Source organism: Mustelus asterias, chromosome 7 (genome assembly GCF_964213995.1).
Source record: "Mustelus asterias chromosome 7, sMusAst1.hap1.1, whole genome shotgun sequence".
In the NCBI taxonomy this organism is placed as follows: domain Eukaryota; kingdom Metazoa; phylum Chordata; class Chondrichthyes; order Carcharhiniformes; family Triakidae; genus Mustelus; species Mustelus asterias.
In genome coordinates, this window is record NC_135807.1 from 61,203,291 (window position 1) to 61,229,794 (window position 26,504).

At 43.5% G+C, this 26,504-nt stretch overlaps 1 protein-coding gene and 1 long non-coding RNA gene across 5 annotated transcripts in view; one reads left to right on the forward strand and one right to left on the reverse strand.

The window, feature by feature from the left end:
• Positions 1-23,048, forward strand: part of spidr (scaffold protein involved in DNA repair) — a 263,453-nt gene extending 240,405 nt beyond the window's left edge. For 2 of the 4 annotated variants that reach the window (XM_078216129.1, XM_078216131.1), the window contains exons 16-20: positions 228-380; positions 6,626-6,719; positions 8,840-8,954; positions 20,191-20,244; positions 22,318-22,688. In XM_078216129.1, coding sequence (XP_078072255.1) covers positions 228-380; positions 6,626-6,719; positions 8,840-8,954; positions 20,191-20,244; positions 22,318-22,437 — 536 coding nt within the window. In that variant the 3' untranslated portion in view covers positions 22,438-22,688. Of the gene's footprint in view, positions 1-227; positions 381-5,042; positions 5,215-6,625; positions 6,720-8,839; positions 8,955-20,190; positions 20,245-22,317 lie in introns of those variants that run through there. The other 2 variants (XM_078216130.1, XM_078216132.1) reach the window with 2 other exon arrangements.
• On the reverse strand, positions 352-26,457 carry LOC144495744 (uncharacterized). Its single transcript, XR_013498317.1, has 3 exons — positions 26,219-26,457; positions 4,977-5,033; positions 352-444 (listed from the first exon to the last, which is right to left on the reverse strand). It is a non-coding gene; the product is annotated as an uncharacterized LOC144495744 (long non-coding RNA).
• Between the last annotated feature and the right edge of the window lie 47 nt (positions 26,458-26,504).

Genomic DNA, 26,504 nt, shown 5'->3' on the forward strand with positions numbered 1-26,504 from the left:
AAAGAAGCGCTGTAGTTCCTTTAGCAGATTTGTTTTACATTCTGAAGAAGTTACTTAAATGTTTCAATTTAGCAGCTGTGCATCTGCAGACCTGTGTAGTCACAATTTCTTAAAAGAGGATAGCAGCATATTTTATTTGATAAATTTATGTTATTTTCTAAGAAATTCTTTGTGTATTTTCATGTAATATCTTGCCATACTGAGAGCTACTTTCTCTTATTCTGTAGATTCTGTTCTGTGTGCTGAGGGTACCGTTCTTTCAGTCCAGAAATCGGAGTTGCAAAATAATGAAAATCAGGAAATTTCTCCATTGAAGGGAAATATTATACTTGATGAACTCAGTGCTAAGACCTTGTTAAACTCCTTGTGTACAGTGCAAGGTGAGACTGTGTTTCTACTTTTCATTTGTTCATTTACCCTTAATGATTTTCAGCAACATCGGTGCTGAAAAATAAAAAGCAATGTTATAAATACAGATTATTTCCAGAATATTTGAATTAAGAAATGTTCTGTTCTAAAGGACAGAGAATTCCAGGATGCTATATAAGACAGTTTTAAAACACATATCCTCCTCTTGGTTCTACATTCAAACTGCAGGTTGTTGCCAATCCCTTCGCCAAAAATCATCCACCCTTCCATCCTCCTCTAACCTAATTATAAGTGTGGGGAAGTTTTTTTGTTTTCTTTTTTTCTTGCTGGTAATGGCTTCAGGGATGGCAGTTCAGGCAGTATGCTGCATCTCCTGTGGGATGTATGTGGTGAGGAAATCCAGTAGTGTTTCAGGAGATTTTAGTTGTAAGAAGTGCATTAGATTGCAGCTTCTGGAGGAGCGTGTAAAGGAGCTGGAGGGGGAGGTAGAGGAACTCCGCATAATTCGGGAGGCGGAGGTGGAAGTTGATAGGAGTTATAGAGAAATAGTAACTCCTAGAAATGAGGCTTGGGTCAATGCCAGGAGGAGGGGTAAGAAGCAATCGGGAAGACAATCCCCTGGGGCGGTTCCCCTCCATAATAGGTTTTCGGTGCTGGAGGCTACAGTTGAGGAGGAATCAACTGAGCATAGAGAGCAGATCTCTGGGGGTGAGCCGAGTGAGAAAGCTCAGGTGGTTAGGGGCTGTAAAAGACTGGGCCTTGTGATTGGGGACTCCACAATTAAGGGGACAGATAGGAGGGTCGGAACTAAAGGTAGGGACTCAGGGTTGGTGTGTTGCCTACCAGGGGCTGGGGTCCGGGATGTGTCTGACAGGGTATTCAGGACTCTTAGGGGGGAGGGAGATAAACCACAAGTTATTGTACATGTGGGGACACACGACATAGGGAGGATAGGGGAAGGGGATATTAGGCAGGGATTTATGGAGTTGGGGTGGAAACTAAAGGCCAAGACTGACAGAGTGGTTATCTCTGGACTCTTGCCTGTACCACGGGATAGTTTAGAGAGGAATAGGGAGAGGGAAGGTTTGAATTCATGGCTGAGGGGATGGTGCAGGAGGGAGGGGTTCAGGTACTTAAGCAATTGGGGCTCGTACTGGGGAAGGTGTGACCTCTATGAGAAGGATGGTCTACACCTTAATCAGAAGGGGACCAATATCCTGGGGGGTAAATTTGCTAAGGCCATGCAGGGAGGTTTAAACTGATTCGGGGGGGGGGGGGAGGGATCCTGAGTAGTGGGGCTGAAAGTGAGGGATGCATGGATGGGGACTGCAATGCACGGCATTGCAGAGGTGGGGTGGAGCAGGGTTTGAAATGTGTATACTTCAATGCCAGGAGTATTCGCAATAAAGTGGGTGAACTTGCAGCGTGGATCAGTACCTGGGACTTCGATGTTGTGGCTATTTCAGAGACATGGATAGAGCAGGGGCAGGAATGGATGCTGCAGGTCCCGGGGTTCAAATGTTTTAGTCGAAGTAGGGAAGGAGGTAGAAGAGGGGGAGGGGTAGCATTATTGGTCAGAGATTGTATCACAGTGTCAGAGAGGAGGTTTGATGAGGACTTATCTGTTGAGGTAGTATGGGCGGAGATTAGAAATAGGAGAGGAGAGGTCACCCTGTTGGGAGTCTTTTATAGACCTCCTAAAAGTTCTAGAGAGGTTGAGGAAAGGATTGCGGAGTCAATCCTGCTTAGGAGTGATAGTAATAGGGCAATTGTTATGGGGGATTTTAACTTGACTAATATTGACTGGAATTGTTATAGCTCTAGCTCGTTAGAGGGGTCAGTTTTTGTTCAAAGCGTGCAGGAAGGTTTTTTGACTCAGTATGTAGACAGGCCAACTAGAGGTGAGGCTATATTGGATCTGGTGCTGGGAAATGAGCCAGACCAGGTGCTAGACTTGGAAGTTGGTGTGCATTTTGGTGATAGTGACCACAATTCGGTTACGTTCACCTTAGTGATGGAAAGGGATAGGCATGAACCTCGGGCCAGTGGTTTTAGCTGGGGGAAGGGTAATTATGAGGCTATTAGGAGAGAATTAGGAAACATAGGTTGGACTAGGAGATTACAGGGACTGGGAACGTCCGACATGTGGAGTTTTTTCAAGGAGCAGCTACTGCGAGTCTGTGATAGGTATGTCCCTGTCAGGCAAGGAGGAATTGGTAGGGCTAGGGAACCGTGGTGCACCAAAAAAGTTTCTTTGTTGGTTAAAAAGAAAAAGGAGGCTTATGTTCGGATGAGACGTGAGCACTCGGGTAGTGCACTAGAAAGCTTTAGATTGGCTAAGAGGGAGTTGAAGAGCGAGCTTAGAAGGGCTAAAAGGGGACATGAGAAGACTTTGGCGGATAGGGTTAAAGAGAATCCTAAGGCGTTCTATAGGTATGTCAAGAACAGAAGGTTGGTTAGGGCAAGTTTAGGGCCAGTTATAGATGGCAGAGGGAAGTTATGTGTGGAACCGGAGGAGATTGGTGAAGCATTGAACCAATATTTCTCTTCGGTGTTCACGCAAGGGGACATGAATATAGCTGAGGAGGACACTGGGTTGCAAGGGAGTAGAATAGACAGTATTACAGTTGATAAGGAGGATGTGCAGGATATTCTGGAGGGTCTGAAAATAGATAAATCCCCTGGTCCGGATGGGATTTATCCAAGGATTCTCTGGGAGGCAAGAGAAGTGATTGCAGAGCCTCTGGCTCTGATCTTCAGGTCGTCGTTGGCCTCTGGTATAGTACCAGAAGATTGGAGGTTAGCGAATGTTGTCCCATTGTTTAAGAAGGGGAACAGAGACTTCCCCGGGAATTATAGACCGGTGAGTCTCACTTCTGTTGTCGGCAAGATGTTGGAAAAAATTATAAGGGATAGGATTTATAGTTATTTGGAGAGTAATGAATTGATAGGTGATAGTCAGCATGGTTTTGTGGCAGGTAGGTCGTGCCTTACTAACCTTATTGAGTTTTTTGAGAAAGTGACCAAGGAGGTGGATGGGGGCAGGGCAGTGGACGTGGTATATATGGATTTTAGTAAGGCGTTTGATAAGGTTCACCATGGTAGGCTTCTGCAGAAAATGCAGATGTATGGGATTGGGGGTGATCTAGGAAATTGGATCAGGAATTGGCTAGCGGATAGGAAACAGAGGGTGGTGGTTGATAGTAAATATTCATCATGGAGTGCGGTTACAAGTGGTGTACCTCAGGGATCTGTTTTGGGGCCACTGCTGTTTGTAATATTTATTAATGATCTGGATGAGGGTATAGTTGGGTGGATTAGCAAATTTGCTGATGACACCAAAGTCGGTGGTGTGGTAGACAGTGAGGAAGGGTGTCGTAGTTTGCAGGAAGACTTAGACAGGTTGCAAAGTTGGGCCGAGAGGTGGCGGATGGAGTTTAATGCGGAGAAGTGTGAGGTAATTCACTTTGGTAGGAATAACAGATGTGTTGAGTATAGGGCTAACGGGAGGACTTTGAATAGTGTGGAGGAGCAGAGGGATCTAGGTATATGTGTGCATAGATCCCTGAAAGTTGGGAATCAAGTAGATAAGGTTGTTAAGAAGGCATATGGTGTCTTGGCGTTTATTGGTAGGGGGATTGAATTTAGGAGTCGTAGCGTTATGTTGCAACTGTACACAACTCTGGTGCGGCCGCACTTGGAGTACTGTGTGCAGTTCTGGTCCCCACATTACAGGAAGGATGTGGAGGCTTTGGAGAGGGTGCAGAGGAGGTTTACCAGGATGTTGCCTGGTATGGAGGGGAGATCCTATGAGGAGAGGCTGAGGGATTTGGGATTGTTTTCGCTGGAAAGGCGGCGGCTAAGAGGGGATCTTATTGAAACATATAAGATGATTAGAGGTTTAGATAGGGTGGATAGTGATAGCCTTTTTCCTCTGATGGAGAAATCCAGCACGAGGGGGCATGGCTTTAAATTGAGGGGGGGTAGTTATAGAACCGATGTCAGGGGTAGGTTCTTTACCCAGAGGGTGGTGAGGGATTGGAATGCCCTGCCAGCATCAGTAGTAAATGCGCCTAGTTTGGGGGCGTTTAAGAGATCCGTAGATAGGTTCATGGACGAAAAGAAATTGGTTTAGGTTGGAGGGTCACAGTTTTTTTTTTAACTGGTCGGTGCAACATCGTGGGCCGAAGGGCCTGTTCTGCGCTGTAATGTTCTATGTTCTATGTTTAAATCCTCCAAATGTGATTTCAGTTGCTCCCCAGTCGATGTTGTCATCTCTTTCCAGATTGCCTCCCATTCCCGGTCACCAGCCCCCTCCACTGTCTTCCTTTCCCCTTTAAAAGCCTACCTGAAGATCACTGCTAGTGGTGTGGTGAGCTGATAATAAAAAGCTTTTCACTGGCGTAAAACCCAATATCAGGATGGTGACCTGCAAATTTGTCCATAGCTGTTTTTGTACAGAAATGATCAAGTTCCATAACTGGTCTGAAAACTCAACTCTCATAACCCATAAATTTTTCTTTCTTCTGTACCCAACAGATGAGTTTCAAATATTGCAAAACAATAAAGGTTTAAAAATTTACAAACGATTACAGCATGACACTTACCTATCCTACATTTGTTGCAACAATGGCAATGTGGCTCTCTTTCATCTTGTTTTCCTTCTGTAACAGGAACATAATTGGATGTCACTGTACTGTTTCTGATGGAACAAACTGGCATTTTTCATGTCCTCGGAATGTTCTAAAGCAGAACATGAGAAATAGAGCAGGAGTAGGCCAATGGGCTTTTCAAGCCTGCTCCATCATTCAACGACATCTTGACTGGTCTACCTTAACACTACTTCCTGCACTACCCCCAGATGCCTTGATTCCTTTAGAATCAAAGAATATATCGATCTATCTACTAATATACCAGTTGAGTGTTCACACCTCTTTAGGGTGGAATATTAAAATGATCCACAAGCCTTTGAATGAATCCTTGTTCTGAGACTGTGACCCCTAATTCTAGTCCTCCCAGTCAGGGGGGAAATTCTACCTGTCTAACCCTTAAGAATTTTATATTTATATCAATGAGATCACCTCTCATTCTCCTAAACTCTGAAGAATATAGGCCTAATCTACTCCATGTCTCCTTATAGGACAATCCACTCATCCTAAGCATGATCTAGTGAACCATCATTGCATTTTCTTTTGGGCAAGTATGTCCTTTCTTGGGTAAGATGGCCAAGACTGTACACAGTACTCTAGATGTGTTCTCTCTGGGTCCCTATATAATTTCAGTGAGACATTTTTACTCTTACATGCCAGTTTGTCATAATTACTTGCTGTACCTGCATGTTAACTTTTCTGTGATTTGTGTACTAAACATCCAGGTACATCTGAATACCAAAATGACGACAGCTCTCCATGTTATATTCTATTTGCTGTGTGCAAAGATGTGCAGGTTAGATTGATTGGCCATGCTAAATTGCCCCTTAGTGTCCCAAGATATGTAGATTAGAGGATTAGCCAGCGAAATATGTGGGGTTAGAGGGATAGGGCAGGAGGTGAGCCTGGATAAAATGCTCTGTCAGAGAGTCAGTGCAGATTTGATGGGCCAAATGGCCCCCTTTTGCACTATAGGGATACTATGAGCCTATGATCCTTACCTGCCCATTTAATTTCCTAAATCCTTTTGCAGTCATTTTGCCCACAATTTACTTGAATGGTTCAATATAAAACAGGGCCATCTTCCTAATTAGGAATATTAGGGAAGGTATTGTCAGCCTATTGAAATCTACAAGGGGTACCCTTAGACAGATCCTGGTTGCCTTGTTTCTGCAGCTCAGTGTAAAATCTGGCTTCAGGTCCCAGCTTCTTTGCCACAGATGAACAGCACTGCCATTCTAGTACTAGCAGTCGACCTGAGCAAGTTGCTATGCCTCCAGTGCTTGGTTTAATGGACAATCAGCAATTAGATGGTGGTGGGTGGTATTACAGCTAGAACATACACAGCTCTGTGCAATATGTCATTGTAGTCTTTCTGCACTGCATTACTACTATATTATTTGTAGTTTTATCTATGAATTGTGCCACAGGGGATCAATGCATAATTGCAAATGTTAAAAGTTTAGAAGTGTTACAAATTACATTTTAAAAATTTATTTGCATTTAAATTCAGTTAATCCATACAATTATATGTTCACTTTTGTTTAGATGGCTGTTCACTTTGATTTAATGGCATACCTATTACAGAATGTTTTTTCATTTACCAGGGACTGTTGTTGGTGTTGATGAGACCACTGCATTTTCATGGCTAGTTTGCAACAGATGTGAAAATGAAAAACTGGAAAAGAAGCATGGGGAAGGGTCAGTACACAAAAAACTGTGGCAAACACATGTCAAGTAGTAGTTATTTAAAAGGGAAACTGCACCATCTTTGTTTAATATTTCTGCCTTATTACTACTTTGAGCATACCAAAATATGATACTGCAGATGTGAGAAATCTAAAATGAAAATAGGAAGTGTGGAAGGAGAAACTGGGTTAACATTTTGAGTTGAAATGGTGTTTCTTCAGAACTTCTTGAGAAACTCGACACCATCCAGGAAAAAGCAGCCTGCTTGAACATCCATTTCTTCCACTGCTGGTGCACCATGGCCACACTGTCTCTCATCTACCAGATGGATTACAGCTCATGAATGCTTCTTTGACAGCACCTTCCCAATTGTGAACTCTACAGCAGTGGTTCCCAACTGCTGTGAAGCGTGCAAGTGTGCCGTGGCTACCGTCATTCTGGGGCACTCACCCTTGCATCAAGCCACTCGAGAAGTCGCATCCATCACTGTAGTTATTAAGGACCCCTTCAACCAGGGATGCAGTCACATTGATTATTTCTCCTCATTCAGGGAGAAGTCACAAAAACTGGCTGCAGTTTAAAGACAACTTAGATATTGTTTCCATAGCTTAATTTGAACTTGCTCCCCTTCGAGTGCCTTAGACTCTAATAAATCAGGCGGTGCTGCCTCTTTTCCCCTCTGTCTCCATGTGTGGCTTTTTGTGAAGCATCTTTGAATGAAAGATGAGATAATGTTGGAAGGAATGAGGAGCATCTGCTGATGGTTGGGCCAGGCCCACCAGCATCTCTGGCTGCATGGGTTCGCCGGAAATATCCACATTCACTTTCCCCCCCAACTCGATTTTCAGGTTTGCTGATCACAACAATGTAGTGGGCCGGACCTCAAACAATGACGAGACAGAGTGCAGGAAAGAGATAGAGAATCTGGTGAACTGGTGCGACGACAATAATCTCTCCCTCGGTGTCAGTAAAATGAAGGAGATAGTCATCGACTTCAGGAAGCATGAAGGACATGCCCCTGTCTACAGTAATGGAGATGAAGTGGAAATGGTCTAGAGCTTCAAGTTTCTAGGTGTCCAGAGCACCAACAACCTGTCCTGGTCCCCCTATGCCGACGCTATGGTTAAGAAAGCCCACCAACGCCCCTCTACGTTCTCAGAAGGCTAAGGAAATTTGGCATGTCAGCTACGACTCTCACCAACTTTTACAGATGCACCATAGAAAGCATTCTTTCTGATTGTATCACAGCTTGGAATGGCTCCTGCTCTGTCCAAGACCGCAAGAAACTACAAAGGGTTGTGAACAAAGCCCAGTCCATCACGCAAACTAGCCTCCCATCCATTGACTCTGTCTACACTTCCCGCTGCCTCGGAAAAGCAGCCAGCATAATCAAGGATCCCACCCACTCCGGACATACTGTCTTCCACCTTCTTCCATCAGGGAAAATATACAAAAATCTGAGGTCACGTATCAACCGACTCAAGAACAGTTTTTTCCCTGCTGCCATCAGACTTTTGAATGGACCTACCTTATATTAAGTTGATATTTTTCTACACCCTAGCTATGACTGTAACACCACATTCTACACACACACTTTTTCTTCTCTATGAATAGTATGCTTTGTCTATATAGCGCAAGGAACAATACTTTTTACTCTATACTAATGCATGTGACAATAATAAATCAAATCATCTCATTTCATCTGAGAGCTGACTCATTGGGTGCGCAGGACCTGCACTCCCCGCCAAGTCACTGAGACCCCCAGAACCTGGCCAGTGCGAGGCCACACCTCAGCTAACACTAACTCTTTACAATCCAAACACTGAATAGACATGTGGCCTGGTGCCCAAGGACTTTGCAGGGTGCGCTGAACAAGATAACAGCTGAGGTAGAACTAGCCTGAGACTGGTGGTGATAACACAGATTCCTTCCAGTTTTAATACCCAAATTTTCATTTCCTCCCCTTTTCTCAATATTCAGGTACTGTGCTCCCCTTCTCTCTCCCCCCCCCCCCCCCCCCCAAAATTACAAAAAATTGAAATACATTATTCCAAGATTGTGCTGCCATTATACTGTATTCAAATATCTTATTTTATTTGTATACCTAAAAACTCATATTGTTCATATCACAGTGAATCATTTTACTGCCGCCAGTGTGCCCAATCTGTGATGACACCCCTTACAAAAATGCAATTGGAAGTATTTCTGCAATATCCAGCCCTGCCCCACAGTCGTGTCAAAATCAAGGTAAGAATTATTCAATGTTCTAGATCCCAAATGATCCATTAAGAGTAACATCATATATTTCAGTACTTAAATGTTATATTAAATGATTGTTTCATTTCTATATTTAAAAAATACAGTTTGTTGTTCACCATTTTTCCCTGCTGGATCTACAGAAGCTGAAAACGTGGTTAAAAGTTTGAAGTTGTGAAGTTCAGGGTCATGACTGGATGCAAGGTTTTTTTTTTCATGGTATATGGGCATCATGGGCAAGGTCAGCATTTGTTGCCCATCCATAATTGCCCTTGAACTGAATGTTTTGCTAACCCATTTCAGAGGGCAGTTAGGAAGCCAACTAGAAAGGAACGATGTTTTATTCATCAAAGCAAAAGTTAAACCACAACCCTGTGGTACATGAACACAAGTCCCATCCGGGACAATAAAACACTGGACCCGCTCAGGGGACTGCCTTATCAAGGGCTCGGGATATGAGTTCCACCTGGTTAGGTAATTGCCTGTTACCATAGGAACTCGTATTCCATGAGTCCAAAAGGGAGGTCAATTAGGGATTTCCCATGTAAGTCTTGGAGGTTATCACAGGAGCAAACCACATTGCTATGTGTCTGGAGTCACATGTACGCTGGACTGGATAAGGACAGAAGATTTCCTTCTCTAAAGAACATTAATGAACCAGCGGGATGTTTAAGACAGTTGATCAGTTCTTAGTAAAATGTTTTATGAAGCATCTTATTGCAATGTAATGCTTCTCTCTGGGACAAGTAAGGAAAACCCGCTGACTGATTAGAGTAGCAATAATGGAAGCCAAGACCATTCCACCTCTTCACCGAAGGGATTACTTGATAGTAAGCAACTCATAAAGGGAAATTAAATGTGGAAATTATAGATAGGAATTTTTTATTTCAAAATTTATGGTTTCTCCTCAGTGCTTAATTCCTACTTTAATGCAATTTTAGAATAGAACATTGATTTGATCAGAAATATGTTGCATAAAATTCAGTTTGAGATGTATGATATTAGAACTGGCCAGCTTGACATGCATCTTTCCAAGTAAAACAATTATATTTTAGACTAACTTGAAAGTTATCTTTTAAAAATTAATCTATTTCTGTCAAGATCTTCCAAGTTACCTCTTGTCTGGACTGGTTTTTTTTTCATCCCCGCTCAATTGATTTGCTTCAGTTAACAGGGTGGGATAATCCTGGACCCTCTTTTATTCAAGAGTTATGATGTGTATTCAGTTGGAACAGTATTACTTGTCAGCATTTTAATTGCAGCTCTATACCAGGATATCACTGAAGGAGTTCCTCAGGGTATCACCAAGGCCCAACCATCTTCAATTGCTTCATCAATGACCTTCCTTCCATCATAAGGTCAGAAGTGGGGATGTTTGCTAATGACTGAACAATGTTCAGTATCATTTGCAACTCCTCAGATATTGAAGCAGCCCATGTCCAAATGCAGCAAAACCTGGACCATATTCAGGCTTGGACTGACAAGTGGCAAGTGACATTCACACCACACAAGTACCAGGCAATGACCATCTCCAACAAGAGAGCATCTAACCATTTGCCCCTTAACATTCAATGGCATTCAAAGAGTGGCATGGTGGCACAGTGGTTAGCACTGCTGCCTCGCAGCACCAGGGACTTGGGTTCAATTCCAGCCTTGAAATGTATGGAGTTTGCACATTCGCCCCATGTCTGCGTGGGTTTCCTATGGGTGCTCCTGTTTCCTCCTACAGTCCAAAAATGTGTAGGTTAGATGGATTAGCCATGGTAAATGCATAGGGTTACAGGGATGGGCAGGGGGTTGCCTGGGTAGGTTGCTCTTTCGGAGAGTGAGTGCAGACTTGATGGGCCGAATGGCCTCTTTCTGCACTGCAGGAATCCTATCACCATTCTGGGGGTTACCATTGACCGGAAACTGAACTGGACTAGCCATATAAATACTGTGACTACCAGAGCAGGTCAAAGGCTAGGAATTCTTTGTTGAGTAACTCACTCCTGACTCCCCAAAGTCTGTCCATTATCTGCAAGGCACAATCAGAAATGTAATAGAATATTCTCCACTTGACTGGATGAGTGCAGCTCCAACAACACTCCAATAAGCTTGACACCATCCAGGACAAAGCAGCCCACTTGATTGCTACCCCTTCCACAAATATTCAATCCCTCCACTATTGACGGAACAGTGCAAGCCATGTGTACCATCTACAGGATGCACTGCAGGAACTCACCAAGGTTCCTTAGGCAGCATCTTTGAAACCCAGGACCACTAATATCAAGAAGGATAAGAGCAGCAGATACCTGGGAACACCACCACCTGCAGTTTCCCCTTCAAGTCACTCACCATTCTAACCTGCAAATATAGCACTGTTCCTTCATTGTCACTGGGTCAAAATTCTGGAACTCCCTTCCTAATAGCACTGTTGGTTTATCTACACCTTAGGGACTGCAGCGGTTCAAGAAGGCAGCTCACCACCACCTTCTTGAGGGTAACTAGGGTTGGGCAATAAATGCTGGTCCAGCCAGCAACGCCCACATTTGATAAAAATGAATTTTTAAAAATGGGCCAATAGGAAGTATTGCTTAACACCAAACTTTCATTGTCAAATTTCTTTCCAGTTCAAACAATTTGGTAACTTGGCCTGCCCTACTTAGTAACTCGACCAAGAAGCTGCTACACTCACTCATTGAAGATACAATTGATATGTCTTGATGAATTAAATCTGGAATTAAAACGCAGAACCTTTGAAACAGTAACCATGCATTGAAAATTTTCCTGCTGAATTATTGAATCAACCAGTTGGTGAAGTTCTATAAGTCATATGCCTTGGTGCCTATTTGTACAAGGAATGTAATAGTGAAGCAAGTGAATGAGGAAATTGTGAACATCAAAAATAATATTTAGAATGATATGTTCAGTAGAATTTTAAATATTCAGAAACAAATAGAAAATCAAACTTTGCCAAAGATATAAGAACAAAGAAAATTACAGCACAGGAACAGGCCCTTCGGCCCTCCAAGCCTGCACCGACCATGCTGCCCGACTTAACTAAAACCCCCTACCCTTCCGGGGTATCTATTCCCATTCTATTCATGTACTTGTCAAGACGCCCTTTAAAAGTCACTACCGTATCCGCTTCCGCTACCTCCCCCGGCAATGAGTTCCAGGCACTCACTACTCTCTGTGTAAAATATCTGCCTCGTACATCTCCTTTAAACCTTGCCCCTCGCGCCTTAAACCTATGCCCCCTAGTAATTGACTCTTCCACCCTAGGAAAAAGCTTCTGACTATCCACTCTGTCCATGCCTCTCATAGAGTCATAGAGGTTTACAGCATGGAAACAGGCCCTTTGGCCCAATTTGTCCATGCCGCCCCTTTCTTCTTTAAAACCCCTAAGCTAACCCCAATTGTCTGCATTTGGCCCATATCCCTCTATATCCATTGTACCCATGTAACTATCTAAATGCTTTTTAAAAGACAAAATTAGACCAGCCTCTACTACTACCTCTGGCAACTTGTTCCAGATACTCACCACCCTCTGTGTGAAAAAATTGCCCCTCTGGACACTGTTGTATCTCTCCCCTCTCACCTTAAACCTATGCCCTCTAGTTTTAGACTCCCCTACCTTTGGGAAAAGATATTGACTATCTACCTTATCTATGCCCCTCATTATTTTATAGACCTCTATAAAATCACCCCTCAGCCTCCTACGCTCCAGAGAAAAAAGTCTCAGTCTATCCAGCCTCTCCTTATAACTCAATCCATCAAGTCCCAGTAGCATCCTAGTAAATATTTTCTGCACTCTTTCTAGTTTAATAATATCCTTTCTATAATAGGGTGACCAGAATTGCATACAGTATTCCAAGTATGGCCTTACCAATGTCTTGTACAACTTCAACAAGACGTCCCAACTCTGTATTCAATGTTCTGACCGATGAAACCAAGCATGCCGAATGCCTTCTTCACCACTCTGTCCACCTGTGACTCCACTTTCAAGAAGCTATGAACATGTACCCCGAGATCTCTGTTCTGTAACTCTCCCTAACGCCCTACCATTAACTGAGTAAATCCTGCCCTGGTTCAATCTACCAAAATGCAACACCTCGCATTTGTCTAAATTAAACTCCATCTGCCATTTGTCAGCCCACTGGCCCAATTGATCAAGATCCCGTTGCAATTGGAGATAACTTTCTTCACTGTCCACTATGCCACCAATCTTAGTGTCATCTGCAAACTTACTAACCATGCCTCCTATATTCTCATCCAAATCATTAATATAAATGACAAATAACAGTGGACCCAGCACTGATCCCTGAGGCACACCGCTGGTCACAGGCCTCCAGTTTGAAAAACAACTCTCTACAACTACCCTCTGGCTTCTGTCAAGAAGCCAATTTTGTATCCATTTAGATACCTCACCCTGGATCCCGTGAGATTTAACCTTATATATATTCAGTTGCCTATTATTTCTGAACCCTTTTTCATGATGTAGTTGAATCATATCACACGACATATCAAATCTTATAGTCCACATAACATGCCTAAAAATAGATTCACTTTATAACTATAAATAAACTTAAATGTGACTTTGTTTATATCTATAAAAGCTAGTCCTTTAAGACAATTTCTCAAAGCATTTGACTGAAGAACTTTTCTGTGGTTTTGCTTTACCTTTGTAGCTCCATTTTATGAGAGCAAAACAGTTTGTCAGTGAACCTAATCCCAAATACCAAACCGTATTAATATTGTAATTAGACAGAATTAACACAATTGTGACATGTAAAAGGGTTGGTAGTGTTTGTTTTCAATGCCTTCGAGAAAGGTGAACAGTTACAAGTTTTGCTGACTTTTCTGCTAGTTATGGGAATTCTAACTGCTGATTCAGGTTGTTCTTTGACATAAAAATTATACATGTTGAATTAATCATAGAATCAAAGAATCCTACAGTGCAGAAGGAGGCCATGTGGCCCATCAAGTCTGTGCCGACCACAATCCCACCTAGGCCTATCCCCATAACCCCATACATCTACCCCAGCTAGTCCCCCTGACACTAAGGGGCAATTTATATTGGCCAATCCACCTAACCCGCACATCTTTGGACTGTGGGAGGAAACCGGAGCCACCCGGAGGAAACCCACACAAACACAGGAAGAACGTGCAAACTCCACACAGACAGAGACCCAAGCCGGGAATCGAACCCGGGTCCCTGGTGCTGTGAGGCAGCAGTGCTTGCCACGGTGCCGCCCCATTAAGCTAAAATCTGGAAAATGTGCCTGTATATATTAGTGTTATAATGGGATCTGTTTTGTTGGGTGAAGTAAATTGAGACACAAAAGTTCAGAATATATGAATGAAGTTGCATCAGCTATGAAAATAATCCAATTAGTGCCATTAGAGATGTGGCAATTTTTTTCTTTGTGGGATACACTTGAATCCTGTAGGAACAAACATAGAACAATACAGCACAGAACAGGCCCTTCGGCCCACGATGTTGTGCCGAGCTTTATCTGAAACCAAGATCAAGCTATCCCACTCCCTATCATCCTGGTGTGCTCCATGTGCCTATCCAATAACTGCTTAAATGTTCCTAAAGTGTCTGACTCCACTATCACTGCAGGCATTCCATTCCACACCCCAACCACTCTCTGCGTAAAGAACCTACCTCTGATATCCTTCAAAGAACAAAGAACAATACAGCACAGGAACAGGCCCTTCGGCCCTCCAAGCCCGCGCCGCTCCCCGGTCCAGGATTGAATCCCGAATCCAGGATCCCCGCCCAATTTTCCAGCCTATCTACATACCAATATCCTATCCACCGAGCTGTCCCTCACAGCTACGATGCTTTGTTCATTACAACCTATTAACTTACCCCCACCCCCCCATTCCAGACCATGTGATCTCCAGGGAGAGGCGAAAACCCAGAGTGAAAAACCCCAGGGCCAATATGGGGAAAAAAAATCTGGGAAATTCCTCTCCGACCCTCTGAGGCGATCGAAACGAGTCCAGGAGATCACAATGGCCCCGATCGGAAAATGCTTCCCAACCCTAGTCATTTCCACTTCCACGAACACCATATGAATTCCCTGCCCCCGAGACAGGTTCCCAACTATCCGCAGTCTCACTCTGTACTGGCACCAGCAAGATGATCGTAGAATGAAGCCTTGAAACGAGAAACCAGGAACAATTAGCCCGCGCCGCTCCCTGGTCCAAACTAGACCACTCTTTTGTATCCCTCCATTCCCACTCCGTTCATATAGCTGTCTAGATAAGTCTTAAACGTTCCCAGTGTGTCCGCCTCCACCACCTTGCCCGGCAACACATTCCAGGCCCCCACGACCCTCTGTGTGAAATATGTCCTTCTGATATCTGTGTTAAACCTCCCCCCCTTCACCTTGAACCTATGACCCCTCGTGAACGTCACCACCGACCCGGGGAAAAGCTTCCCACCGTTCACCCTATCTATGCCTTTCATAATTTTATACACCTCTATTAAGTCTCCCCTCATCCTCCGTCTTTCCAAGGAGAACAACCCCAATTTCCCCAATCTCTCCTCATAACCAAGCCCCTCCATACCAGGCAACATCCTGGTAAACCTCCTCTGTACTCTCTCCAAAGCCTCCACGTCCTTCTGGTAGTGTGGCGACCAGAACTGGACGCAGTATTCCAAATGCGGCCGAACCAACGTTCTATACATCTGCAACATCAGACCCCAACTTTTATACTCTATGCCCCGTCCTATAAAGGCAAGCATGCCATATGCCTTCTTCACCACCTTCTCCACCTGTGACGTCACCTTCAAAGATCTGTGGACTTGCACACCCAGGTCCCTCTGCGTCTCTACACCCTTTATGGTTCTTCCATTTATCGTGTAGCTCCTCCCTACATTATTCCCACCAAAATGCATCACTTCGCATTTATCAGGATTGAACTCCATCTGCCATTTCCTTGCCCAAATTTCCAGCCTATCTATATCCTTCTGTAGCCTCTGACAATGTTCCTCACTATCTGCAAGTCCTGCCAGTTTTGTGTCGTCCGCAAACTTACTGATCACCCCAGTTACTCCTTCTTCCAGATCATTTATATAAATCACAAACAGCAGAGGTCCCAATACAGAGCCCTGCGGTACACCACTAGTCACAGGCCTCCAGCCGGAAAAAGACCCTTCCACTACCACCCTCTGTCTTCTATGACCAAGCCAGTTCTCCACCCATCTAGCCACCTCCCCCTTTATCCCATGGGATCCAACCTTTTTCACTAGCCTACCATGAGGGACTTTGTCAAATGCTTTACTAAAGTCCATATAGACAACATCCACGGCCCTTCCTTCGTCAACCATTTTGGTCACTTCTTCAAAAAACACCACCAGGTTCGTGAGGCATGACCTCCCTCTCACAAAACCATGTTGACTATCGTTAATGAGTTTATTCCTTTCTAAATGCGCATACATCCTATCTTTAAGAATCTTCTCCAACAACTTCCCCACCACGGACGTCAAGCTCACCGGCCTATAATTACCCGGGTTATCCTTCCTACCCTTCTTAAATAACGGGACCACATTGGCTATCCTCCAATCCTCTGGGACCTCACCTGTGTCCAGTGACGAGACAAAGATTTGCGTCAGAGGCCCAACTATTTCACCTCTCGTCTCCCTGAGCAGCCTTGGATAGATTCCATCAGGCCCTGGGGATTTGTCAGTCTTTATATTCTCTAACAAACCTAACACTTCCTCCTTTGTAATGGAGATTTTCTCCAACGGTTCAACACTCCCCTCCGAGACACTCCCAGTCAACACATCCCTCTCCTTAGTGAATACCGACGCAAAGTATTCATTTAGGATCTCCCCTACCTCTTTGGGCTCCAAGCATAAGTCCCCACTTTTGTCCCTGAGAGGTCCGATTTTTTCCCTTACAACCCTTTTGTTCCTAACGTATGAATAAAATGCCTTGGGATTCTCCTTAATCCTGTCTGCCAAGAACATTTCGTGACCCCTTTTTGCTCTTCTAATTCCCCGTTTGAGTATTTTCCTACTTTCATTATACTCCTCCAGAGCTCCCTCCGTTTTTAGCTGCTTGGACCTAACATACGCCTCTCTTTTCCTTTTGACCAGTCCCTCAATTTCCCTGGTTATCCACGGTTCTCTAATCCTACCCTTCCTATCCTTCTTTTTTACAGGCACATGCTTGTCCTGTAGCCCTAACAACCGTTCCTTAAAAGACTGCCACATACCAGATGTGGATTTACCCTCAAACAGCCTCTCCCAATCAAGAGCTGCCAATTTCTGCCTGATCCCAATAAAGTTAGCCTTCCCCCAATCCAACACCTTACCCTTGGGACACCACTCATCCTTTTCCATCACTATCCTAAAGCTAACAGAATTGTGGTCACTATTTGCCACATGTTCCCCGACCAAAACTTTGAAGACCTGACCGGGCTCATTCCCCAGCACCAGGTCCAGTATAGCCCCCTCTCTAGTTGGGCTGTCCACATATTGTTCCAACGAACCCTCCTGTACACATTTTACAAATGCCTCACCATCCAGAGTCCCTGCCCTCAGCGATTTCCAGTCTATACCAGGGAAATTGAAGTCTCCCACTACAACAACCCTATATTTCCTGCACCTATCCAGTATCTCCTGACATATCCATTCTTCCACTTCCCTTGGGCTGTTGGGGGGCCTGTAGTACACCCCCAACATAGTGACTGCGCCTTTCCTGTTTCTAAGCTCCACCCAGAGTGACTCGCTACACGACTCCTCCGAATTGTCCTCCCTCTGCACCGCTGTAATATGCTCATTCCTATATCTCCCACCACGAACCCTATAGTTATGCCCCCTTGTAATAGCTCCATCCACCCGAGGAAATAGTCTTTGAACGTTCACTCTATCTATCCTCTTCTTCATTTTATAAACCTCTATTAAGTCTCCCCTCAGCCTTCTCCGCTCCAGAGAGAACAGCCCTAGCTCCCTCAACCTTTCCTCATGAGACCTACCCTCCAAACCAGGCAGCATCCTGGTAAATCTCCTCTGCACTCTTTCCAGCGCTTCCACATCCTTCTTATAGTGAGGTGACCAGAACTGCACACAATATTCCAAATGTGGTCTCACCAAGGTCCTGTACAGTTGCTGCATAACTCCACGGCTCTTAAACTCCAACCCCCTGTTAATAAAAGCTAACACACTATAGACCTTCTTCATAGCTTTATCCACTTGAGTGGCGACCTTTAGAGATCTGTGGATATGGACCCCAAAATCTCTCTGTTCCTCCACAGTCTTCAGAACCCTACCTTTGACCCTGTAATCCACATTTAAATTAGTCCTACCAAAATGAATCACCTCACATTTATCAGGGTTAAACTCCATTTGCCATTTTTCAGCCCAGCTTTGCATCCTATCTATGTCTCTTTGCAGCCTACAACAGCCCTCCAGCTCATCCACTACTCCACCAATCTTGGTGTCATCAGCAAATTTACTGATCCACCCTTCAGCCCCCTCCTCTAAGTCATTAATAAAAATCACAAAGAGCAGAGGACCAAGCACTGATCCCTGTGGCACTCCGCTAGCAACCTGCCTCCAGTCCGAAAATTTTCCATCCACCACCACCCTCTGTCTTCGATCAGATAGCCAGTTAACTATCCAATCGGCCAACTTTCCCTCTATCCCACACCTCCTTATTTTCATCATAAGCCGACCATGGGGGACCTTATCAAACGCCTTACTAAAATCCATGTATATGACATCAACTGCCCTACCTTCATCAACACACTTAGTTACCTCCTCAAAAAATTCTATCAAATTTGTGAGGCACGATTTGCCCTTCACGAATCCGTGCTGACTATCCCGGATTAATCCGCATCTTTCTAAATCCCATCCCTAAGGACCTTTTCCATCAATTTACCAACCACCGAAGTGAGACTAACCGGTCTATAATTACCAGGGTCATTTCTATTCCCTTTCTTAAACAGAGGAACAACATTCGCCACTCTCCAGTCCTCTGGCACCATCCCCGTGGACAGTGAGGACCCAAAGATCAAAGCCAAAGGCTCTGCAATCTCATCCCTTGCCTCCCAAAGAATCCTAGGATATATTTCATCAGGCCCAGGGGACTTATCGACCTTCAGTTTATTCAAAACTGCCAGTACATCCTCCCTCCGAACATCTATTTCCTCCAGCTTATTAACCTGTAACACCTTCTCTTCCTCAAAAACATGGCCCCTCTCCTTGGTGAACACCGAAGAAAAGTATTCATTCATCACCTCGCCTATCTCTACTGACTCCATGCACAAGTTCCCACTACTGTCCTTGACCGGCCCTAACCTCACCCTGGTCATTCTTTTATTCCTCACATAAGAGTAAAAAGCCTTGGGGTTTTCCTTGATCCGATTCGCCATGGACTTCTCATGTCCCCTCCTAGCTCTCCTAAGCCCCTTTTTCAGCTCATTCCTTGCTAACTTGTAACCCTCAATCAAGCCATCTGAACCTTGTTTCCTCATCCCTACATAAGCTTCCCTCTTCCTTTTCACAAGACATTCCACCTCTTTCGTGAACCATGGTTCCCTCACTCGGCCATTTCCTCCCTGCCTGACAGAGACATACCTATCAAGGACACCCTGTATTTGTTCCTTGAAAAAGTTCCACTTTTCATGAGTGCCTTTCCCTGACAGTTTCTGTTCCCACCTTATGCCCCCTAATTCTTGCCCAATCGCATCATAATTACCTCTTCCCCCAATTGTAAACCTTGCCCTGCCGTACGGCCCTATCCCTCTCCATTGCAATAACAAAAGACACCGAATTGTGGTCACTATCTCCAAAGTGCTCTCCCACAACCAAATCTAACACTTGGCCCGGTTCATTTCCCAGTACCAAATCTAATGTGGCCTCACCTCTTGTCGGTCTATCCACATATTGTGTCAGGAAACCCTCCTGCGCACACTGCACAAAAACTGCCCCATCCGAACTATTTGACCTACAAAGGTTCCAATCAATATTTGGAAAGTTAAAGTCCCCCATGACAACTACCCTGTGACCCCCACACACATCCATAATCTGCTTAGCAATTTCTTCCTCCACATCTCTATTACTATTTGGGGGCCTATAGTAAACTCCTAATAACGTGACCGCTCCTTTCCTATTTCTAACCTCAGCCCATATTACCTCAGTGTGCAGATCCCCCTCGAAGTGCCTTCTGCAGCAGGAGTTGACTATATTTTGTTTCTGACCTTTTATTTCCCTTTACAGCTTCTAGAACTAAGCATTTCATCTCTTCTGCTGTGTTGCTCCAATGATGAAGGGGTAAGTTAGTATTGTGTACAGTTGGGATACAGTTTGAAGTTGGCAAACATTAATTTCTTTGGAAAGCCACTATGTGAAAATTAGCTGTTTATAGAAGTGTCTGCATTCAACCATTTTAAAATGGTAAAAATTCAGAGATTCCACCCATTATTTAATTCTGTTTTCCAGAACTGGCATTTTTCAATTTCACAAACTAGAATGATCCTAGTTACTGTTGATAGGCTGCATGTTTAATATTTAATATGTTGCAGCACTTGGATTGCCTGTTAACATATGAGTTGGAACTTCACGATCCCCACCAGTGGCTTTGAAGGCAGGAGTCTCATAAAATATATCATCTGGCTGATGGCTGCCTACTTGCTCACCCCTGACCAGTCTCCCATTTTAAGGGGTGCAGTGGAGTCATTAGGTGGCTCACTTGCCCTTACGCCTATTGAAGCCCTTAAGTGGCCAATTAATTTCCCACCACTACTTTACTTGTGGAAGGGGAGCCCCAGGCCACGCAGGTAACCTGGCAGCTTTACTATGCAGACTGATGTCAGGCAAGGGTGAATCCCTGTGCCCATCATGGGCACCTTCCTTCCAATGCCAAACTTCCCTTTAACCCTCCCCCAAGCCTCTAAAATCAAACCCCTCAAGCCCTTCATTCCCCTCGCTGAGGCCACTGACACCCAGGACTTGTCCAGTATCCAGTAACTCCTGTTTTTCAGGGCGCAGCTGTAGTCCCAGAAGCAGCCATCACTTGGCACTGCTGGGACTTACAGATAGCTGGCAGCTCTTTAAGCTGGGACTTCCTCCCTAGTGGGGTGGACTTCTCACCCTTAGCCCATTAACACACACTGAAAGTTATATGGCTGCAGACCAGACTGTATTGTCAGGGATGCATTCCCTACTGATTCTTCAGGTGATGGGAAATCTCGCCAGCTGGAGATAACAGATTATAGCCTCTTTGACCCTGAATATCAGAATGTAACATCTATGTACTGAGGACTGCAAATGAGGAGGATTCTATTCAGTAGATAAGTGGCACAATGACTTTTATTTTATTATTTTTGCCTCTGGCAAAGTGCCTAACTTTTACTTTGTTATTACCCTCTGTCTGTATTGCTGCTTGATGTTTAGTATTATGGTTATAAAAACCAACAGCACTTTTTAAATTCCTACCTCCCTCTCACTGCCAATTCTTAATTGGTGATTGGGTATGCAAGAGATCATTCCCTGAATGTGAATGTCCCACAGCCGAAGTGCATGTACTTATAAACCAGTAAGTATTATAACAACAAATCAATTAATTAAATTGTTCAGACTGGTAGATTTCAAACTCTGGGGTATCTTTTTAGTCCACAAAATGGCACTCTGGATTCAGCTTTCTGCTTTGTTTTTCGCAATTGACTCTAGAAGTGTAGATTTTTGTAGGAAATTAAGGCTTAGACCGGAATTCTCCGGCTGGGTGGGATTTTCTGGTCCCGCTGATGGCACACTCCCATCCATGGGTTTTCTGGTGGCTTGGGGTGCGGTCAATGGAAAATCCCATTGACAGCAGCAAGGCCAGAAGATCCTGCTGCCGGCAAACAGCATGCCGTCTCCCACTGCATGAAACACGCTACGGGGAGGCCAGAGAAATCCTACATGTAACAATGTGTTACGTTATCTGGGTATTTGAATGAATCAAATTTATTCTGTAATTATTAGGAAGTCCTATAGTGAAAAATTATGATTTTTCAGATCTTTTGGAAAAGACTATTGATAGGCTGCATATGCCTGTGATGTGAAGCTGAGGCGTTAGTATGTTGTAGTGTGGCTATTTCAAGGACACTGTTGGAATTTGTATTTTATTATATTGTTGAATAATTAATTTTAAATATAAAGGATATTTTGTAAAAATGTAAGCTAGTAAAATATGATTTTAAATTATAGCACTGAAAATATTCATACACCCACATATGCATATTGTATGAAATGGCACATGAAGTTTTCATTTACCTATCTATGAATAGGTTCTACTTTAATAACATCTTTTGGATACAGAATGTTCTTTACAATGTTTATTTTGTCATATGACTACCACACCAGGGCTATGAGATAGATGGTGTACTTGGCCAGGACTTGGGGCCGCTCAGCTGCTACGTCCGCTCAGTATCGAATCAGCCAGCAAGCTGGATTGGACTAGAAGAAATCAGGCTGTTATCGTGATAACCCAGCCTCAGTGAAAGTGAAGTTCTTGACTATCAGTGATTGTTGTAACAGTGCTGCTTACAAAACTGTATTTTTGAAATTTTATCATAAATGTGAAATAATTATTGCATTAAATATTTATAAATGATGTGTGGTAATTAAAATAACTATTTTGGAACACTGGTGTGTCGAGTTAATTAAAAATGTATATTTCTAACTTTGAGAATTTAAAAATAATGAAACAAGACTATATTAGTAAAACATAATTCAAAAGCACCAGTCTTTTTATTTTACTCTGAACCTTGGCTATTTGATATGGATAACCTAAAAGGTATTAAATGTCTGTTTCCATCTGAACTATCCGGGATAGTCAGCATGGATTCGTGAAGGGCAAGTCGTGCCTCACAAATTTGATAGAATTTTTTGAGGAGGTAACTAAGTGTGTTGATGAAGGTAGGGCAGTTGATGTCATATACATGGATTTTAGTAAGGCGTTTGATAAGGTCCCCCATGGTCAGCTTATGATGAAAGTAAGGAGGTGTGGGATAGAGGGAAAGTTGGCCGATTGGATAGGTAACTGTCTATCTGATCGAAATGATATTTGCTACCAAATAAACCTGTTGGACTTTAACCTGGTGTTGTGAGACTTCTATCTGATCGAAGACAGAGGGTGGTGGTGGATGGAAAATTTTCGGACTGGAGGCAGATTGCTAGCGGAGTGCCACAGGAATCAGTGCTTGGTCCTCTGCTCTTTGTGATTTTTATTAATGACTTAGAGGAGGGGGCTGAAGGGTGAATCAGTAAATTTGCTGATGACACCAAGATTGGTGGAGTATTGGATGAGGTGGAGGGCTGTTGTAGGCTGCAAAGAGACATAGATAGGATGCAAAGCTGGGCTGAAAAATGGCAAATGGAGTTTAACCCTGATAAATGTGAGGTGATTCATTTTGGTAGGACTAATTTAAATGTGGATTACAGGGTCAAAGGTAGGGTTCTGAAGACTGAGGAGGAACAGAGAGATTTTAGGGTCCATATCTATAGATCTCTAAAGGTTGCCACTCAAGTGGATAGAGCTGTGAAGAAGGCCTATAGTGTGTTAGCTTTTATTAACAGGGGGTCGGAGTTTAAGAGCCGTGGGGTTATGCTGCAACTGTACAGGACCTTGGTGAGACCACATTTGGAATATTGTGTGCAGTTCTGGTCACCTCACTATAAGAAGGATGTGGAAGCACTGGAAAGAGTGCAGAGGAGATTTACCAGGATGCTGCCTGGTTTGGAGGGTAGGTCTTATGAGGAAAGGTTGAGGGAGCTAGGGCTGTTCTCTCTGGAGCGGAGGAGGCTGAGGGGAGACTTAATAGAGGTTTATAAAATGATGAAGGGGATAGATAGAGTGAACGTTCAAAGACTATTTCCTCAGGTGGATGGAGCTATTACAAGGGGGCATAACTATAGGGTTCGTGGTGGGAGATATAGGAAGGATATCAGAGGTAGGTTCTTTACGCAGAGAGTGGTTGGGGTGTGGAATGGACTGCCTGCAGTGATAGTGGAGTCAGACACTTTAGGAACATTTAAGCGGTTATTGGATAGGCACATGGAGCACACCAGGATGATAGGGAGTGGGATAGCTTGATCTTGGTTTCAGATAAAGCTCGGCACAACATCGTGGGCCGAAGGGCCTGTTCTGTGCTGTACTGTTCTATGTTCTATGAACTTGTGTGTTAACACAAGTCCTAACTCACCTGATGAAGGAGCTTGAGTCTCCGAAAGTTAGTGCTGCCAAATACACCTGATGGACTTTAACCTGGTGTTGTGAGACTTCTTACTGTGCTTACTCCAGTCCAACGCCGGCATCTCCACATCGTTGCATGATGTGACAGGTTAAAGCAGCACATTGATTTGATACTTTTTTTAACCCTCCCCATCACTCAAAATAGCCATAGGAGCAGAACTCATGCTCTGAGACTGCATTGTTAGTGCATTCATGTACTAAAATACATTGGACCTCTTACCTAGATTTTATTTTAACTTTTAAAGTTTATTTATTAGTGTCACAAGTCGGCTTACATTGTCACTGCAATGAAGTTGCTGTGAAAATCCCCTAATCGCCACACTCTGGCGCCTGTTCGGTTACACTGAGGGAGAATTTAGCATAGCCAATGCACCTTATCTGCATGTCTTTCGGACTGTGGGCGGAAACCCACGCAGACATGGGGAGAATGTGTAAATTCCGCACAGTGATCCAAGCTGGGAATCGAACCCGGTTCCCTGGCGCTGTAAGGCAGCAATGCTAACCATTGTGCGTGCTTAAAAGGACTGGCCCATTCTAGCTTATTTGGCTACTGTGTTAAAAGTTCTTTCAGATTGTGAAATGGATTAAGTGAGGGAGAATTGCACCCCATCAACCTTTCTCTCATCTTAGCACATCCGAGTCCAGTGGAAGGACAAAGTTGAGACGGCTGGAGATGATTCTGGATGCAGTTAATGATATTGGTGCCTTGAGCTCCTGATAACAATCTTCCTTGCATGTGAAGTCATACACAGCAGAGTGGGCAAAAGGGTTCAATGGTCATGAGGATGATTTTACAAACGGATGTGTTAATGAATTGGCAGCCAATGTAGGTGAGGGAGCACAGGGGAAGATGGGTTCATGGGACTTGGTGGGAGTTAGACTATGGAAGCAGAGTTTTGGATGAGCTCAAGTTTATGGAAGCTGCGAAATAGGCCAGCCGGAACATTGGAACAATCAAATCTGGAGGACACAATGCATGAATGAGACATTTAGCAGTCGGTGAGCTGAGGCAGGGCATTGATTGGACTGTTATAGAGGCACAAGTATCCAAAGACAGTTCTATTATTATACTTGAATTTTTTTTCCCACACAAGTGTAATTTGTTGTGCACAAAATTATCTCAGAAGCCATTTGTTTCATTTCACAAGTGTTCTAGGTTATAAATTATTGTAGGCACAGTAGATTGTACTTTAGCCTTTCACTTTTGACCTAGATTCAAATTCAGAACATGGAAATCTTTCTTCTAGCTTCAAGAGGATTGATACAAAATGAGCTTGACGTCTTATTCTAGTTCTTAGTGACCATAAGTAGTATTGCAAGGTCACGTGAAAATGAGGAAAAAGTGTTACTTCAAAAGTAACTCCAGCTCCAAGAATGCAAGAGCTGTGGCACATTGGGTACGCTGAAAGAGAATTTAGCACAGGCAAACAGGCGCTGGAATGTGGTGACTTGGGGATTTTCACAGTAACTTCATAGTATTAATGCAAGCCTACTTGTGGCACTACCAAATAAACAGAATAGAGGGTGTTTAAAATTAGTTAACGCTGAATCTGAAAATGCTTCTTGGTATCTTAAATTATATTCCCAACAAATTTCCTTTCGATGTGAATATTCCACTAATTTACACAATTTGTTTTTGCAACAATAAAGAGCTGTATTTTAAAATTTCTAATGCTTAAATTGCCTTACCTGCACTGCCGGCTACATATTGCAGAACCAAGTCATCAACTTTTAAGAATAACCCGAACTCCACAACTCAACATGGAATAACCTAAATATACCACATAGTCCTAGATATAGTGAAAGTTCTTAACATTTAGAGGACTTTAGGCTGAGGCCAGATCACCAGAATATGTCAGACCCCTTTGAGTATTAATCGTGTGAACTATTGGAAGCTCACTATGCAAACATCTTGGTGTATCGTGCTGTTAACTTTTGTCTATGCTTGGATTTAAAACAAAGTAATTAATCTCAATAATATATTGGTATGCCAATATTGTCATTACTTACCTGAAAAAATATCAAACGTTCACACCACCTCAGGTCAGAGAGTGAACTGCAGCTCGTCTGTCAGCAATGTTTAGTGAAGGGCACTAGACTAACTCTTGAAACCTTAGTGACACTTTTTAAAAGCGATTTTTAAAATTATGTCCTGAATGACACTTCAGCTTGAAACATAAATAACTCGTAGTTCGGAATTTTATAATGTATATCAAGTTATCAGGTGCCTAATGAAAATCGGTAATGCAGCTTCGGTAAGGCTTGAACTTTGTTAATACATTCCGTACGGCAAGTG